The 13,278-nt window shown below is 43.8% G+C and overlaps 1 protein-coding gene across 1 annotated transcript; it reads right to left on the reverse strand.

The window, feature by feature from the left end:
• Positions 1–55: 55 nt before the first annotated feature.
• Positions 56–10,644, reverse strand: c7h15orf39 (chromosome 7 C15orf39 homolog). The gene is made up of 4 exons (XM_053427766.1): positions 10,366–10,644; positions 4,346–7,535; positions 3,490–3,524; positions 56–1,942 (listed from the first exon to the last, which is right to left on the reverse strand). Exons 2-4 carry the CDS (start codon positions 7,491–7,493, stop codon positions 1,937–1,939), a joined length of 3,189 nt encoding a protein of 1,062 aa, XP_053283741.1. The 5' UTR covers positions 7,494–7,535; positions 10,366–10,644; the 3' UTR covers positions 56–1,936.
• Between the last annotated feature and the right edge of the window lie 2,634 nt (positions 10,645–13,278).

The following is a 13,278-nucleotide window of genomic DNA, read 5'->3' on the forward strand; positions in this document are numbered from 1 at the left end:
GATTGAGATTTGGCAACATGGTTTAAAGAATGTTTGTAATGAAAGTATTCAAATGTGTATTTGTGAGAAGCCATGTCAGAGAGAACATGGAATCACTCCATTTATTTATCACAACAGTGAAAGAAATATAACAATTCAGTCTGCACAAGTCTTATAAAATGATACAAAAATTCAAAATAAAATACAATGAAGTGAAGACTTCAGGTTCACAGTGATTAAGAAAAAACTGGGACATAACATCTCAGCAGCCTGCGTGTCAACAGAGACAACTTGAGCAGATCAGTACAGAATATCTGAAAGTCCGTCCAGCCTCAGTAACGCAAATAACCACAATCAGGGTAAAAAAAAGCCTTTGGCTATCACAACATTCAACACTGGCACTATTACTGTAAACCCATAAACATGGCTCGCACTGTCTGACAGTGAATGTGCTGGTTTCTGTCCCAGTAGCACATAAAGGGAGATACTATCTCCACTTTTTGGTGTAAAAAGGTGGAGTAAGGGTGACTTAAGCTGTATGCAAAACTTCACATGTGCTTATATATATATATATATATGCATTTGTATAAGGGAGGCATGTTTTTAGTTTTTTTCTTTATGGCTGCTGCCATTTCTGTGACAAACTTATTGGTTAATAAACCAGAGACACCGGATGAGTCAATGAGTTTAGGAACATGATGTTACATACGTCTTTAAAGAAGAATGTGACCTGTGGCTCAAGTGACAAAGCTGACCTGCCAAAACAAAAAAATCCAGTCCAACTTCATTACTCAGGAAGCCAATAAGGAAGATAATTTAAGCCTTATCAGCGAACAAAGTAATTTCCATCTGCACAATCATCAAAACAAAACAGGCACAGTTACATCTGTATGACAGAACTAGTCATCAATTTTTAACCAGCCCTTTTTATAGTCTATCAGCAGTTCTAAGTAGTACTTCCACTCTGGCTCGCTGTCATACCTGACCTCAAATAAAGTCTTTAAAGGGTTCGTGTTGGCCTCATGGACACGCAGCACCTCTCCACTATACCACACTTCGGATTTGTCGTCTTCTTCATACAGATGGCGGATTCTCTTTCCCACCAGGTCCGGGTAGTAGATCCTCAGGGCCCTCTGAGCCCTGTGCACAGCCGAACGCAGCACCCATCGCCTCCTGTGCTCAGCGCTGTGGCAGGCAGACAAGTAGGGACAGTATTTGATCTTCAGGAGGGATCTGTGTTTTCTTTTGGAAGAGCTGCTGAGGGGTCTTAAGGCATGAGCGAAGCCACCAGTTCTCCTCGACTTGTGGGTCGCTTGGGGCGTCGTCTCGTCTCCCTCCAAACCCTGTTTTTTTAAGAGAGAAGGATTATCCAATGTCCAAGAGTCTGACACTGCTTGGTAGCGGGCCTTTTTTCTGTTGAGACCTTCGCTAAACATCCTTCTCAGTTTGAGAATCACACCTGAGCAAGTCTTAGATCTAACCTGAGCCTTGGCTGGTACTAAAGACTGATGAGCAGGCTGCAGAACGGAGTATTGCTCAGTGGGAGACATAGAAAGCTCGTCCAAGGTTAAAGGACACATCCATGAATTCTCAGATGGTGGACTCAGTGGAATTAGTGAAGAATCCGGCTCTGCAACCGCAGCGTCACTTCCTCTGTCCTTACTCGCTTCAGCTTGACAGGCTCTCAAGTCTTTTTTGCATTCTTCTACTACATTCTTTACTGAGTCGCTTGCTTCTTCCTCATCTGAAAAACTGTTGTCCAGAAACCTGCGCCTGGAGCTGCTCTTTACCCTGCTTTTTGTTGAGTTAGGGTTCAAATCTGGTTTCATTTCCACGTCCTTTGGGTTGCTCTGTGGGCTTGACTCTGGGGGTGAGGCCGGTGAAGTGCTGATGTCTGAAAACACCGGGGCCTCCTCACTACTGTCGTCTTTCTCCCCGTTGGCAGGATCGTCCATATCTAATCCTGCAAACAGGGAATAAGGAGAAGTCAAATCATTACACAAATGTGCCACATGATTAAAACAACTTAATTTGCTGAGAAAATGGGAAGCGTTAAAGCTAGAAAAGAATTTGGTTAGTTCGTATTTGGACAGCAGGTGAGATAAGGACGTTCACACGTTATCAATAAAAAAACACCACGGAGATGATCACCAAAAAGCAAAGCTGCCAACTACAAAATCCAACACCTCAGCACAGGTTGACAAATCAAGCTTATTCTGCACACGAGAACCCCGTTCTATTAATATCAGCAGATATGGTGACTGGATGGCAGAATCCCACACCATGAATCACCCTTTCTGCAGTGAAAGAGAGAGAGAGAGGGAAAATAGAAGTCTGCAGTGCGAGAGAGAGAGAATAGAAGTCTGTGGGAGGAAATGTGGGGGGGACTCAGCTTCTACAAGGGATGCCATCCGCCGAAGATGAAACAGCATCGAGTCGGGGGAAATGTTCAGATACCACGGTCAAGAGCTACCAAGCATAAAGTCAGCACCGAACAGAAACCTGATCAAACCCAATGCATTGAGTTGTGATTAGCATGTGCCAAACAAAATGAAAGCTGACAAGGGACATAAAGTAAAAAGGGTAAAAGATAAAGGACAAGTCTGGCGATGCTCTACATTTCTCCCTGGCGTCAAGGAAAGGACCAATTGATCCTTCTCACAAGTTTTGCCTTTGCAACCAAAGACAAACACAACAGTCGGCTGAGCTCTGGTCCCATCAGCAGAAACCTCCCAATAGCCAATGAGAGTGAGCTGACCGGAGAAGGGTCACCAACCACAAGTTGCGTACTTGTCTTAAGAGCTGAAAACATGGCGGCCAACAGTGTAAATACTTTGGAGAGAGAAGATGGACAAACTTTTCAATGAAAACCAAGAAGATCAGTTAGTGACAGACAGGTTCGCCGACCTGTCATTTCCTTGGTATTGAATGGAATGACTCGTTTATTACCGTCCTGCAAGGGCCACAGACAAGTTTATTTAAGATGGGCTATCAGGACATGAAAAGAACCTTGACAAATAACCAAATAATAATCATAGGGGATTTGAAAATTGTTTAGATTGCAACAGGCATTATCTGCCTACTGTATTTTTTTTCTCCTGCTAACCAAATATTCAACTGAAAATACTCAACCAAACTAAAGATTCATACGTTTCATTTGATTTGACTGTAACGAAACAGACCACCGCCAGTCTTGTCCTTTAAACTCAGCGCAGATGGTGAAACCATGATCACAATCTTCTGAAAACACAAAGGGCTCAGAAACGTGCCAGTGCTCAGTCCGATCCTCTGTGTGCTGCAGAATGTGACTTCCTTCCTCTTGTGCTTTGGCCCAACAGCTGGACCCACACTCTGCACCCCTTCCCTCCACCCATCTATAACAATGTAATCATGCAGCCTCTTGTGATTGGTCATCGGCAGTGTGCAGAAATAGTTTGTGCTTTCCAAATCAGGAAAAAAAAGAGAGCAAAGAACAGGAGATTGAGGGACAACAGAAAAAAATTAATATACCTGGACCCTCTTTTGGACGTCAGGTGAAGTGGATTCTGTAAAAAATAAATGGATTTTATATTGAAAATGTATGTATCGAATGAATATGTTGCTCTGTTCTTTACAAGAAATGGCCAGTAATGCAGAAAATATGACTAAAAGGCAGCTTGAAGGAAAACTAGTTATAGCCCGCTGTCAAAATGTTTTATTCTAAAGTCCGGGCAAATCTCTAAATCACACCCAAAGGGGATTTCCAAATATGTGCAAGGGAAGGCAGAACGTGCCGTAGTTTTGGCCGTCATGTTACACACACAGTGCAACAAATGATCACACTAAAGAAACACGTGTCAGGAAACAAGGATTTGTACGTGAAACAGCATCATATGAATAATTTCAATGTGTCTTGTGATCCATTATTAGCAACGTTAAGAAGAACAGACAGAACCTTTAACTCATGACTTAGATTTTTATCACTGCCTGTCTAATAAACGGGACTTTACTGACAAAATAAGTTGCAGTCTCAACACTGAAAAGCAGGAGTAGTTAAAAAAAGTTATTTGTGTCGGTTACGTAAATGTTTGTTCTCTTTCATTTCCTGGCTCCTTCACCAACACAAGATTGTGTCAGTGTTTGTCATTGGTGGTTGGTGTCCACTTTCCAGTATACCCCAGGAGGAGTAATTAACACAACTGTTGATCATTGTGACATGTCTCCAGTGTGTGGCTTGACAGTACCAAGACACCAAATGGCATTTTTACATCCCAGAGTGACATTAATATGGAAAATGGACAAATTTGTTTTTCAAAAAATACCACTCGAAACTTCCTTTCCTTTTTTTCTAATAGAAAGAAATTCAGTAACTCTTAGATGCACTTACCCAGGTGTTTGCAGACACAAGCGTAATACAAGAGGTTGACCACGTCGGCGTAGATGTCGGGCAAGTGTTTGAGGGACATCAGCCTCCTGAGGCGGGAGGAGCAGGCCCGTTTGTGAAGCTGGATGAGGATCTTCTCTTCGGACAGCGTCGTGGGCCGAAGAGCCACTTTGTGCTCGTGCAGGACCTGGTCGATGAAGCTGACCTGGACCATCGGGAACAGCAGCTCCTTCATCACCAGCATGGGCAGGAACACCGCCCCCGTCCGCATGACGTGCGGAAAGGGACAGAGCTCCTGGGTGGTGTACTCCTTCAGCCTCTCCAGGACCTCGTGGAGGGCCGACTTCATCTCCTCATTGAGCCACACCTCTCGGGCTCTCGCACCCAACAGACACGACACTTTCTGGACTTTGGTAAAAGTGGCTGCAGGCTCCGTCAGTGGCAACTGGGTCAACCAGGTTCTGAGATCCTGTTCCGCAGAGGCGGACACCGATTTGGATATTAGCTTGCACAGGGAGTTGTGCAACTCAAAGAAACGCTTGCGGACTGGCACTTGTTTTGGAATCATTTCAGTTTCTGGTTTCTCAGGTGGTGGTGGTGGAGCAGGACTGGAATGTTTCATATCAGGGAGAATGATTCTGTAGCTGGAAAGTTTTAAACACTGGGGAGGAATGTTTTTGAAATTGAGCTTGCTCTCAGGTGGCTGAGGGGGAGGAGTGGATTTGGATTGAAGAGTGGACACCTGCTCCTTCAGCTCGCTTGCATCGCCATCAGAATACGAGCTCGTCGGTCGACTCAACTCAACGGTTTTCGACTCATCCGAAGTCTCGTCTTCATCTGCGACCGAGGCTTCCATTTTGGGTTCATCTGGTTCACATTTCTTTATCACCAACATGTGCCCACAGTCAGAAGAAGAACCAGCCTCTTCAGGCTCTTGTTTGATTGTGACTTTGAAGCAGTCCTTCTGACCAACAGGACACTCTTCTGTGTACGATGGATCGACCTGTTCCACTTTAATATCTTTCTGTTCAAAGGTTTCAACAACGGGCTTCCTTCTTTCAGGTGTATCTGGACAGATTTTTGGGGGAACGGGACAGACAACAGGCCGCTGTTCGTCTCTGTCAGACTTTTTTGCTTTGAAGTCTGGCTTGGGCTCGGAGGACTGGACGCTTCTCCCAGGAAATAGCACTTTAGAGACATGCAGGTACGCTTGGTACGGTGCCAGGCTGAAGACGGTGTCAATGACAGGCATAGGAGGAGAGGGAGTTTTATTTCCTGCTTGTCCGTTCTCCATTTCCACCCTTTGACGTTTCTTCATGAGTCCCGCTTCACATAAATCCCTAGCCTCTTCTTTTATTCTGACAGGTGGCGATGGATGAGAAATGTGTCTCTTCAGGCAACCTTTAGGAACAGAGCTGCCTGAAGTAGACGTGGGGGCGTTGTCCTTACTTCCTGCTGCATTAGCAGGGGAATAAATAATTTGTCTGACATTGGCACTGTTGGTTACAGATGCTTGGATGCGATCAGCGCTGTGACTGGGAGACTGGGGCAGCCATGGCGGCGTGGAAACAGGATGCTGCGTCGCCTGGGCTTCGCAGGAGGAATAGTCCATGAGTCTTTTCAAGCCACCAGGTGAAAGGAGGTGTGGGTCCATGTGCCAGCTGGCGAGCGAGGGGAACGGTCTGTTCAAGTTTATCATGGGAAGTGAGAGGCCAAGCTGGCTCCGACATCTGGTGGGACTGGTCAGATCCACGCCACGGTACGGTGAGTGAATTTGTGACTGGGCACCATGCAGGCTGCTGTTGGGACTGTCCTTATGTGGATTGGCTGCAGAGGTTAAGGGGTGATTCATATGTTGTCTGGTTGGGGACAGATTGCTGTGAAAACTAGGCGATGCATGTGGCCTTTTTTGGGGCACTCTTATATGGCTTGTGTTTACATTAAATCTAGGGACTGCATAACACGGATAGTCGAAGCCCTGCATGAAGGAATGACTTGGTAATGTTTCAGTGCTGGGCAAAGGAATTTCACCATTAAGTGACTGAGGCACGATGTAATGCTCCCTGGGGATCGAGCTTGTGTGTTTAAGAATAACAGGGACATCTCTCTGCTTACTGCCCGCGTTTTTACACCGTGGACTGTTTTGTACCTCCTCATTTGCGTGGGGGTAGTAAAACACTGGGTGATGTGTTATCTGACCATATTTGGACATGGGAGAGCGTTCCTGATAAACCTCTGAGGTCATATGCTCATATGGAGGATGGGAGGGGTATTGGCTGGGATAGCCTCTAGGGGAAGACTGTAACCGCTGGCTCTGCTCGCTTAAAGAACCAAACAGAGTGCGAGTCGGGGTGCAGGGGTAACCGCTGTAGTTGGGGTCAATCCCAGCAGGCAATGTCCTCCCTGCACTTGGACTGTACGTCTCCACACTGATCCTCTTCAGTTGTTCAGCACTAGGATCAAACTGTAAGCCTCTCTGCTGCAGCAGCACTTCTTGTGTCTTTCTCTGGACAGCTGGTCTTTCGGCGTAGTGAGCATCACTTTGCATCCAGTCGTGCTTGTATACAGGGTTTGGTATCCTCGGAGAGCCATGCTCCACGCTGTACCGGTGCCCTATCACGCAGCCCAGCTCGTTACAGCAGGGCGTATGTCTGTAAACCGGCTTCGGGATTGCTAGGTAAACAGAGTTTTCGGATGGAGGAGATGAATTCTCCCCTCCGCTTCTCGGTTTCCTCACAGCAGCTGTGGGGCTGCCCATCTCCGGACTTTTAGTGTACAAGGTAAAGCCCTGTCTAACTGGGCTGTGGCACAGGGAGGAAGAATGAGAATGGCGTTCCTCTGGAGAACTGCTGTCTTGCCTGTAAAATATGTGGTTTTGTCCCTCCATGCCAGAGAGGTGACTCATAGGACTTCGGCCATCCAGCAGCGAGGTCTTTGAGCTGCTCCAAGGTGGAGGGAATCCGGCTCCGTCCTTCCCTCTGGGGTCGTAAGTTAAGTAAGCCCCGCTGTACTGCAGCGCCTGCTTATCCAGGAAGCCAGGCATATGTTGTGGCTTTGACAGAACTGTGGCTGCTGTAGTCCCGTCGAATAAAGGCATCTTGCTTTGAAACGCTGGACCCACGCGGGTATGTATGGCCTGGCTGTTCATCATCTGGTAACTTTGCTGTGATCGTTCAAGGAAGTGGCTCCAGATCTAAAAACAGGAAAAAAATCTAAAATTAGTTCAAGAAATCAGTCTCTTGCATTAGCTGGGATAAAGCCACGTCAGTAAACATGAGGGCAGAATACATAACAGAAAAATAAACACTCATTGTTGAACTACTAGCTTGAGGCCTTTTCGCAACCTTGTGGCTTTGCATGTATCACACGAACGTCCTTATCAGTTCATACACAGTGGTGGGGAAATCCATCTATGTTCCCTTCACAGACACATCAGGTCAGTGATGGTTTAGGGCACAATTTTACCCAAAGAAAGGGACGACCTATTGTCCCTTGGAAGACATCGGTTGGATTCAAGAAATACGTGGGTTTTTCCTGGTTTCAATTTAAAATAGGTCATTAATGTAAGCTACATTCTTTACTATCAGCGCCATATAATAAATGTTCAATGCATTGTATATACATTTTATATTCCATATTTTTTAAGATATATTCAATTATGTTTCCAATGACTAATCATTAAATAACTAAGTGGAATTGCAACATAACGGAAAGATTCTTCCTATAGACTCAGCAAGTCAACAATGGATTGCTGAGGATTACAAAAAAATATGTAACCTTGAAATGTATGTTTGTCTGTCTTATGTACACAGAACTGTGTCTGTGTTATAAAGTCATCGTCGTATCTTTATGTTATAAAGATACGACGATGACACTTACTTCAAATAATTCTCATGTACACTTTTATGCTGCTACAATTTTGGTCCTATGAAAATGACTTGGAATTTGTTATGAAATTCTTTTGATCAAGGTTCAATTTCACTCTGATCGAAGCAGAACTTATCACCTGATCCTGTCCTGGTCCTGAGACTCAGCTGGACACTCTCTACTCTGCATTCCATTACCAAACAGTTCATTTGTATCGCACACCACTCCAAAGAAGTAACTTTTGTTATCTTTTTGAATAATTGTGCTGATTATTTTGTCGCTCATCATTTTCCATAACACACTGTGATGTCTTCTGATGTTGGTTTGTCTGACAAACAGTCTGAAGCCTTAAAGTGGCTTGAGCCAGTTAATAGTTTTGAAACGATGAATAACTGTGCCAAATAGCTGCTGATTAATTATCTACAGTTTTTTTTCTTCTCCAATTTATTTTCTTTGGTACTTTAAACAAATAGTTGCCGTATCATACAATACCCAATACATTTGCTATACGGTTATTTGCAATATTTAGAAAGTAAAATAAAATCATAAAAAAGATAAGTAACTTTTCTAGCTAGGTTTTCTCTCTTGTTGTGCAGCTGAAGTTATTATTAAAATGACGCATGTGTTAAGTCCTTATGACAAATGATAAATAGATGTTTGTGCTTCTGCTGGTCTCATATTAGTCTATTAAAAAACTTATGGGAAATTAGTATGTGTCAGACAGTATTCATTCACAAAATACTGTTTGTTAAGGGCTGCATGGGGGCAGGAGTCCATCCAAGCTGACACATGTATATCCCTGACTGTGCCCCTTGCATCTATTGATTTCTGTGATGTTTTTCCGTTGTACAGCACATTGAATCTACCTCTGTGTATGAAATGTGCTTTAACAATTAAACCGACTTATCCATGCTTATCTCCCAATTCTGGCTTTTCCCACGGGCACTTGAAGGCAGCGCATGTTATCTGACAGTGTGTCAGCTTGTAGGAGGAGAAAGAAAGATGACCTCATCACGTGATGAACTCATAACTCTGCCACACAAGAATCTGCAAGAACCGGCCGGGCAACCACCCTGTATAATGAATTTTGTATTTTTAATATATTGGCTCCTCTCTGTGAAACTAAAGCGAGGGCCTGTGAGAGGCACATTCAAAAGGATGGCGTGTGCCAATTCCAAATTCAGATCTAATGAGCATGCGAGCCAAATATGTATGAACTGAAATAGCGATGATCTATGCGACACCTCTGGAGTTTGCTGCTCTGACAGAAACCCTCGTTAATTGTGAATCCAGTGTGATGGTGAGAACACATCAGTCCTGCCAGATGTTATCAGCTCATCCTGTTGACACCTTTCAGAAAAGAGAGATGGCTTATCTGCGCTCAGCGAAGACATCTGTGGCTTGTATGCGTGTGGAGGAAACTGCGCGCAAAGGTGTTTGCAACAGACTATGTGTGTGTGCGTGTGTGCTTGTGCGCGTGCATGCGTGCGTGGGCGCTTGTGCTCCCAGTTCTGTGGGGGCACGCGGGTCTGATGGAGACTTCCGAGAGCAAACCGTCCAAACGCACAAACCACGTGGGGGGAGGAGAGAGTGGGAACAACTTCATTTCCCTGCAGCCTGTCTTTTAAAAACGTGTAAAGCTTTAATCTGCTGACAAGCGAAGTGTTCCAGGTCCAAAGAGGATGTCAACAAGTTCTCATGAAATGGTGTCAAGATTGACTCAAAATAAAAAACGGAACTTCCAAAAAGTTTCTGGTCAGCTTGTTTTGACAGACAGACCGACAGGTTGTAGAAGACTGTGGCGCGAGTGTACGTGCTGAGCAGGAGTTAAAAACACATGACATGTACTTTCCTTAACAGTGTCAAAACAAAGAAAGGCAGACAAAGATATAAAATATTAAAATCAGAAGAAGTGATTGCCATCCAAGCTGCGAAAGTGCCATTTTCACACGATTAGAACTGAAACCAGGCTGTGCGTAAAAACGCAACCTGGAGTGGATACAAATGTTTGCCACGGACGCATTGACTTCTATATTGAATAGTTCCACATGCTTTCCTGTTTGTTGCCCCCTTCTGCTCGTCCACTCTTTCGCAATCTGCAGCAGATGATCTGCCTCACATGAGCGGGTCCGAGCGGTAAATCAAACTTTTCTTACCTCGCTGCTGTGACGCCAAAAGGTGCCTTCCACAAAGACTCCATGAACCACCGCTGCTCGGGAGAAGACGTGAAGGAAACAGTCCTACAGCCTGTGGTCCCGTGTCTGCCTCTGCTCGCCACACAGTGGACTAGGGTCAGGCCCGGATGCGCCAGAAGAAGAAAAAAAGGAAAAGTCCCTGTATGAAGACAGAGAGATAGAGGGAGGCCTGGCACGGGTGTAAGGCTGGAGCGGCGCGTCCTGCGTCCACGCTGCTGCAGGAGAAGTTAACAAACTGAGAAGACAAAAGGGAGGAGGAGGAGGATGGTCTTTGATCAATAGGCGGAGTCACACCCTCTGTCTGTTTTCTACTCATGTGATGTTTTTCCTGCTGCTTCACTTTCTCAACTGTATTGGCTCGATCCACTGCTGCGGTCGCCAAAACAAGGGATGACACATTAATGAGTCATGTTTATGATAATTCCTTGGCACGTTCAACAAGTTGCCGGCTGTTGTTTCGTTTTTACAGGCTTTCCTGTTCCTGAACAAGAAAAAAGCATTTTGTCCTTATTAAATCTTCAGGGTCATTGTTATACATTGGTAAAACTGGACTTCTTCATAACAACTGATGGGATGTAACAAAGTACTTTTAATTCATTACTGTACTCAAGCACATTTTTCATGAATCCTTACTTGTCTTGGTTGACTTCTGATGGGGTACTTTTTACTTTTACTCCATTGCATACATCAGCACATTTCTGTACTTTCTATTCCTCTACATTTTTACAAAGCTTTGTGTGAAACACCTCAAATGGATCAGGCCATCACCAAGACTCTTAATATGAAAACACAAGTCATCTGAAGCGTTCTTAATATTAGGATATGAGTCTTGAATTAAACAATATATATTAGGCACAGTTACTGATAGTAGTAGACCGTTGTGTTAGCAAATAGGCTAGTAGTATTTATACTTTTAATACATTCAATACATTATGTTTTAAAGCAAGTAGGGGAGAGAGGGGTAATGTGAGACACCCCCTGTATCTAGGCAATGGAACACATTTGTGGTCATTTGACCATTATGTTTTCAAGCCCCTTCCATTCCCCCCTTGCCATGAAGGAGAAGCTGGTGCTGTGGTAAGTATGTTTATTCACAAAAATGTGTTTTTTGCATGTAAAAGTAAATTTTCTTGCTTTGAATTAATAAACTGTTGTGTCAAAAAAATGTGTTTGTGTTTTGACACTGTTGTGTCAAAACACTAGAGAGGCGGTGGTCCAGTGGTCTAGAAACTTGGACTATGGGCAGAGAAGGTCTCTGGTTCGTCTCTGGTTCGACTCCACGGAGAGACAACAAAAGACGGACCTGGATTGATCTGTCCAAAAATCCAAGAGTCTCCCTACCCTGTCTAGTGCCCCTGAGCAAGGCACCTTACTCCCCCAACATCTGCTCCCCAAGCGCTGTACATGGCTGCTCACTGCTCTGTGTGTCCTGCACCAGATGGGTTAAAAGCAGAGATTAAATTTCCCTACCTGCATGAGTGTGCCTTTGCATCACTGTGCATGTGTTTGGGATGAATAAATGCATCTTATCTTATATAAAATCATGTGATTTATGCTAGCTGAAGATTAGCCTGAATTGCTAAGAGATGTGGTTTTTTCTAAAATGGTGGCTGTGGGGTAAAGTGGGACATGAAGCACAAGTTAAGTTTAGTCTTAAACATATTCTAGTGTTATATTACATTATATATGTATTATCAGTCAGTTAAAACATCACCAAGCATCACAATGTCATCAGTGAGTTCCATTAAGATGTCATTAGGACACAATGATACATGGAAATGCTTAATACAACATCAGTTAAATGACATTCAGAAATATATGGATAGTCTTGATACCAATTAGTTTGGACCCTGAATGGGCAGACACCATTATAAAATGACACGATGGAAATTATTTAAAAAGGAGTAGGTTGAGAACTCTCAGAGTATAAAAGTGAATCTTCATTTCAGGTACCAGCTCACGGTTTATTCAGGGAACCTTACAAACTCCACTGAGACAAACTCTGCAGTGAACATCTTTGAGTCGTGTGGATACTGAAGGAACAGGATTCTGTGACCCAGCATCATCATAAATATAAAATAATATGATATCACACTCATTCTTCCTCTCCATGGAGATTATTCTTGGAAATCAGGGTTCACAGCAGGTTTTAGATACATCCCTCCATTTCTTCATCACTTATCGACTCATGTTTAGTTTAGGAACCTTGGACCCGAAGCTGCCTAAACTGCACTTACACAATGATGTGAACTACACAATGACGCAGCGAGAAAGTCAAGGATTAGTAGTACACACATCTGTTGTGACATCTTAGGGAGAAAATGAATTTGAATAAATTCTCCGGACACGATCATGTGTTTACCTTGAATACACCATCTATATTAATTCATTTAAAAAAGGGAAGAAATAACGAATAGGGATCGTTTGTATAAATGTAATGGTGCTGAAGGCTCCACAGCAGCTCTGACAGAGATTCACCATTTGTTGGACCCAGACTAATATAGTTAATAATTGACTTCATTGACCAAAGTTAAAATTAGGTCAGTCATTGCCTCAGTAGGAATGTGTTTTTCCTTCTTTTTTTTACCTCATGTCCCAGATCTTAGTTAATCCATGAGCACTGACACACACATGTACAAATCACTTTGTTTTTACATTTAAATAGAGCTGGTAAAGTAGTTTAATAAAATCATCACGATGAGACATATTTAATCCTAAACCTAAATTCTTCCACTTGATTCACTCTCTGAATGAGTTCATCTCCTGTTGCACTTGCATCATTCCAGTCCCTCTTCACCTGTGAGCCGGAGTCTCATTTACGTGTCCCGGAGGGGCTGCAGTAGTTTGGTCTAGACAAGTTGGTGGCATCCATCA

Source organism: Pleuronectes platessa, chromosome 7 (assembly GCF_947347685.1).
Source record: "Pleuronectes platessa chromosome 7, fPlePla1.1, whole genome shotgun sequence".
NCBI classification, from domain to species: Eukaryota; Metazoa; Chordata; class Actinopteri; order Pleuronectiformes; family Pleuronectidae; genus Pleuronectes; species Pleuronectes platessa.

Excerpts from the sequence above, each read along its gene's own strand:
- c7h15orf39 (XM_053427766.1), bottom strand. The coding sequence starts at position 7,493 with ATGATGAACAGCCAGGCCATACATACCCGCGTGGGTCCAGCGTTTCAA. Across the intron at positions 3,525-4,345 it reads TTGTGTCTGCAAACACCTGG|AATCCACTTCACCTGACGTC; the intron begins GTAAGTGCATCT and ends TATTTTTTACAG.